The 5,928-nt window shown below is 35.7% G+C and overlaps 1 protein-coding gene across 1 annotated transcript in view; it reads left to right on the plus strand.

Moving 5' to 3' along the window:
* Positions 1-5,928, plus strand: part of TBC1D12 (TBC1 domain family, member 12) — a 131,838-nt gene that overhangs the window by 78,600 nt on the left and 47,310 nt on the right. Inside the window, exon 3 of the mRNA XM_006831162.1 lies at positions 3,437-3,552. Within this exon, the coding sequence (XP_006831225.1) occupies positions 3,437-3,552 (116 nt within the window). The remainder of the gene's footprint in view (positions 1-3,436; positions 3,553-5,928) is intronic.

Here is a 5,928-nt window from a genome sequence, read left to right on the forward strand (position 1 = left end):
AAAAAAAAAAAAAAGTTTTAACTTTAGAAGAATCAAGAGACTGACAAGGAGATTTTAGATCACAGGATATAGTAACTAGAAAAGTTTGCTACAGTCCTGACATAATAATAAAATGTATAGACAGTCTACACGATTATACTGAAATGGAAATTATATATTATACAAGCTGCCTTCCATTTTGATGAGAAAGATAAAAAGTAAACAAGCAAATTTATGTGATTTATTGGGGGGTGGTATATCGTAGGGTTCCTGTAACTTCAGTATCATCTTATTTACAGTCAACATCTGTAGAGACATATATAACATGGCAGTGACACATATTTGGTATTCCAACAGCAGGAAAGATACTGCTGTAATGACTGGTTCTATTAGCCAAAATGGAGAGAAGGAAAAGGAACAGATATTTCCTAAGAATCTGCTAGGTGTGGCATGTTTCGCATGCCTATGTTCCCTCTCCTACATTAAAAAAAAAAACATTAATTCTTATGCTGCTAAAAAAAAAAAAAAACTAGTAGGAAGAGGAACATTATTTTACAGTTTCATAAATATCTTTACTGTCTGACTTACTAGAAGACTAGATTCTTATAGCTCTACATTCAGTTTCTTGCCATATGATGTTGTAATTCAAGTATATTATATGTAGATAGAAAAAGGAAGACTATTTGAATAACCTTTTCAGATAATTATTGATGGTCCTTTTTGTTACCACTCTAAACTCATGGATCTTCTAATTACATACTGAAAACCACTATCATAGGTTTTATTTTTTTATTTAAGTAGTCAAATATTCTTCAAAAATAAAAAATGAGAAAAATGTCTTTTCTACTTATGCATAGTTGCTACTTCTGATGCTACTATTAATTCCTTTATAGTTCCATGTATTCATATGATAACATGCTCTTCTTGCTTTAAAAAAATTCTTATAAAGTGTCTTGTAGTGCTGAAATACAACTAATTCTCTTAGCTTTTGTTTGTCTGAAAATATTTTTCTTTTATTTTTGAAATAGATTATCTCTTGGTCTAGGATTCTAGGCCTGGACATAGATGAGTGAATGCTTCTAGTGCTGCACCAGTTTGTTGAAAGATTTCAATTTCTCGAGCTTTGTTCTTTGCTAATGCGTTCAGTGCACATTGAACTGAACTTCTTCCTTCAGTACCCTTGGCTGTTAATCATAAAAACGTCCTGGTTGGACACTGTAGGGTCAGCACTGGACTACTAACCACATACCTGTAGTTCAAACTCACCAATCACTCCTTGGCGACCGTATACAGACAGGGTCGCTGTGAGTCGGAACCAACTCGATGGCACTTAACAATAACAACAAGCCAATATCTTCTAGGAAGACACTGTGATAGGACTTTTTTTTTGAAGACACTGTAAAGAGACTAAGACAAGTGTGTTACTGAGAGAACTTGTCTGCAGCCATCTACTGATCCCAGACACATGTTTAAACATGTTTTGTTTGGAATAGACCTATGCATGCATGAACTGAAACCTTGGTAGCAATACTTCTGGGTTCCCATCTGGTGTGGTGCTGTAGGATATTATATAAGGAAACTCTCAGATTAACAGCACATAGATTTAGTAGATTGAAAGGAAAATGCAGAATTAAAAATAATTATTAAACAAATGTACAGACTTTTATAAACAATGACAGGAACCATGAAGATGAAGTTCATTGAGCATGCTTAAGACAACATAAGTTTTTTAATAGTAATACCTCAAATAAGAATATGCTTCACAAAGATTGTCAGATTTTTTAGAGGGATAGAATCATGGTTTTTAACTGTGTGATTTAGTAGAGAAATTGTCTTTGAGTTGGAAAAGGTAGAGTGACATGATAAAAGAATTCCAGGCATGTAGGTAAACAGCTAGTATGTAAAATACCTGACTAGAAGTACATTTAGCTTAATGTCCTGTCTTCATTTAATTTAAATGTCCTGTCTAGCATGAAGTCATAGAATAACTTTAGGGAATTTCATGAAAAGTAAAATTGGTGCAATAATAATCAAATTATAGGTTGTCTTTATTTTTTAAGAAAGGGAAGAATATAGGTTCTAGAACATACTTGTTATCAAGTTTATCATTCATCTTTGGCAAATTTCTAGAAATAAGTTAAAGCAGAAGGTTCTGAACATTTATAAAAGAATGCTCTGATATTGGAAAAAAAAAAATCTAGGGTCCTGGTATGGCACTGTTGGATAAACACTGAAGTGCTAACCACAAGTTGGCAGTTCAAACTTACCAGCCGCTCCTTGGAAAACCCTATACAGGGTTGCTATGAGTCGGAACTGACTCAACAGTACTTAATAGCAACAACAACATAAAAATTTTACTGGGTTCACCTGAAGCATATCATGCCAAATTATTTCTTTCAATAGGACTATAAATTTGCATGAATTACAGCAATAATAGTGTTGTTGTTAGATGCTATAGAGTTAGTTCTGATTCATAGCGACCCTATGCGGAACAAAACATTGGCTACTCCTGCACCATACTCACAACTGTTCTTAGATTTGAGCCCATTGTTGCTTCCATTGTATCATCCATCTCATTGGAGGTCTTCCTCTTTTTCACTGACCCTCCATTTACCAAGCATAATAGTCTTCTCTAGGGACTCGTTGTTAAGTGCAGTGCCATTGAGTCAGTTCCAACTCATAGTGACCCTGTATACTGTTTCCCAGGAGCAGCTGGTGGGTTTAAGCCATGGACCTTGCTTATCCTACAGTGACATACCAGGGCTCCTGACCCTGTCCAGTAACTTGTCTGAAGTATGAGAGATGAAGTCTCACCATCCTGGCTTCTAAAGGAACATTCTAGCTGGACTTCTTCCAAACAGATTTGAAAAATACTATAGAAACAGTTTAATCTTAGTAAAGTACTTGGTGTAGAGTCTTTGGATATAATTATTTATGTAATATAAGTTGGTGAAATTTTGTTTGAATTTGGAACCCATAGGTAGATTTATAGTTGTTAAACATTAATCAACTATGAACCAGCATTTGATTACAGGTTCAATTTCACCCTTAATTGAGATGTTCAATGCATCACAGCTAGATTGTATTTTGCCTCAACATTTTCATCAATGATATGCATGTAGGTATATCAGCTTGTAGATTTCTCAGCTGAACATGGATAACTGACAACATACAAGGCAATCAAGAACATCTCACTAAAACATTACTTAGTTAACTAGTATATTTCTATCTTCTTCCCCCTTCTTAATACACTTTGATATTTTGTAATATAAATTCATGATTTAGATTATTTGAGGAAAAAAAGTGGGTTGTATTCTTACTCAGTATTTTTATAAAAGAAATATAGGAATTGTACATGCTCCTTGTTAAATAATAATATGTTTAAGAATGCAAATTGAATAATCCAAAATAAAAATCGGAGACATCGCTGTATAAAGTCTGTTTTTATTTACTTCAGGAGTATGAAGCACGGACAGGGAGGACCTGTAAACCACCACCCCAGTCTTCAAGACGTAAGACTTTTGAATTTGAGCCGCTTTCTACCACTGCCTTGATTCTTGAGGATCGGCCATCGTAAGTGCTCTAGTGATCATCAGAACACTTCTGTATTTTAAACTCAAATTTATGTTTATTTACGGTTTCACTTAAAAGATCATTAGAAATTAGATATAAAAGAGGGTTTCTTTTTTTTCTAAAATCAGTGCTAAATCATGTTTTAAAATGAATAGGTGAAGAATATCTTGATGACCAAATCTTCGTAGGATTTTCAACAAGTCTTTATGAGCTCATGTTGTTACACGCCATCAAGTTGGTTCTAATGCATAGCGACCATATATAGGGTTTCCAAGGAGTAGCTGGTGGATTTGAACCTTGAGGTTAGCAGTCCAGTGTTTATTCTACAATGCCACACCAGGACTCCATGATATGCTGTGTAAAGCCTTGGCTCTTTGTTTCTGCTTCAGCCTTATTCTACCTTATCTTAACGTGATATAGGGCAGTTATTCTTCCTTCTTGACATCTTAATGCTCAGCAAAGCATTTTCATGTCTCTGTCCTATGCATCCTCCACAAAAGCTATTGTTTTTCAGTATATTGCCTCTGACTTGTTATCAAACAAAACACCTCCCCTAAAGCAAAGCAAAACCATTTAATTCTTAACTGCTTTTTCCTTCCTTAGGTTCTCTGGATCTGTTCTTTTTTCTTATTAAGTTCTCTTTCTTTTGAGTGTCAAAATTCTTAGATTTCCTTGTCAGTTTCCTGGTCTGCAGCTTTATCTACTTTGATAGCATGATAAAAGGATTTAGAGCTGAAATACAGATAGTTTGTAGACATTATAAAACAAAAAGGGCACTATAATTTAAAAAAAATTCTTGTTATATTCCTTCATACTAAAAAATTGTGATTCTGGTATTATTTTATTAGGTCTTGATGAGTATGTTGTTGTTGTTAAATGCTGTCGAGTTGGTTCCAACTCATAGAGACCCTGTATAGGGTTTCCTAGGAACAGCTGTTGAGTTTGAACCACTGACCTTGTGGTCCAGTTCTTATCCTACAGCACTACACCAGGACTCCAGGTGAATATATGCATATTCATTTTTCCATTGTTAGCAAAAAACTTCAGAAATTTAGTTATGAGAACATGTCAAAGTTTTGTTTCAGACTTGCTGTCAGGAAGGACAATGGAATAAAAACTCCTTTCTTGGTAGAGACTGACTTAGTAAAAACACTAGACTGATGCTCCATTAGAAATTAAAGGAAAGGAAAGGCAATATACAAGATGTGGGAGCTGAATGAACATGGGAGGAAGCATTTGAAAGAGGATGTCTGTACATGGGTATTTTTGACTTACCTGCAAAACACAAGTATGAATGTGGTGGAACATACATCAGGTCAAATGATGAAAACTTCTTAGATATTATCAAACATCTTAAGGGAATTGGTTACTGAGCTTGGGGGACTCAGAACCATAGTCTTTAGAGGGCACCATGGTAATTTGGCATAACATAGCCCTCAAAGACAATGTTCTACATTCTTCTTTGATGAGTAGCAACTGGGATCTTAAAAATTCATGAATAACTACTACCTAAGGTACAACTATTGGTCTTTCCATTTGTGGAAAAAAGAAGAATGATGAGAATTGAAGATGTTTAGAGTCAATAATCCAGTAGACTAATAGAGCATGTGAACATCAGTTTCTAGGACTCTGAGGCCAAAATAACTAGATGGTACCCAGCTACCACCACCAATTGCCCTGAAAGGGATCACATGAGAGGGTCCAGGATACAGTAGGAGAAAATGTGGAACAAAACTCAAAATTAAAAAAGACTGGGCTATACTTATGAAAGTAGTGGCTCAAAATACCAACTGAAAGGGAAGGAGTCTTCACATCAAGTATCAACCCTATCCCCTCTATAGACTCGGTAAATATAAATAGGCACAGGTAACTTAGACATTGGCTACCTAAAATGAGGGGGGCGATAAAGGCACGAAGTGCCTGGCTTACACGTTTTCAAGAGGGAGTTTAGTTTAAAAGTGTGTGGGGAAAGACGAGTCCCCACTGAACAATTTATATCTTGTCTAGATGGGTCTGGTGAAAAGAGATGGGGATAAGATTCTTATGAATCAGTAGTGAGTAATTGTTATCATGACTAATGTCAACTGTCACGACTGTAAAGGTAGAAGTTTTGTATCAAAAACTGGGGAGCAGTTCATCTTATAGTTCAGAAACAGAGGACCCTAGGACCATCGAGGGAGAAGAGCACAAGTGGAATACAGGACCCTAACCAGAGAAGCAGTGACATCAAAGATGGATGCAGAGATGAGGCCATGAAGAGAGAGAGAGCAGCTGAGCACTCTAGACTCATGGAAAGAGAAAGACTGAGTGCTGTTGGCCAAGAGGCAGGCTTGCAGAATGTGCCCTTTGGTTGTTTAAATTATTTTATATTCCTGA

The sequence above is a fragment of the Chrysochloris asiatica genome, unplaced genomic scaffold (genome assembly GCF_000296735.1).
Source record: "Chrysochloris asiatica unplaced genomic scaffold, ChrAsi1.0 scaffold00003, whole genome shotgun sequence".
Classification (NCBI taxonomy): Eukaryota; Metazoa; Chordata; class Mammalia; order Afrosoricida; family Chrysochloridae; genus Chrysochloris; species Chrysochloris asiatica.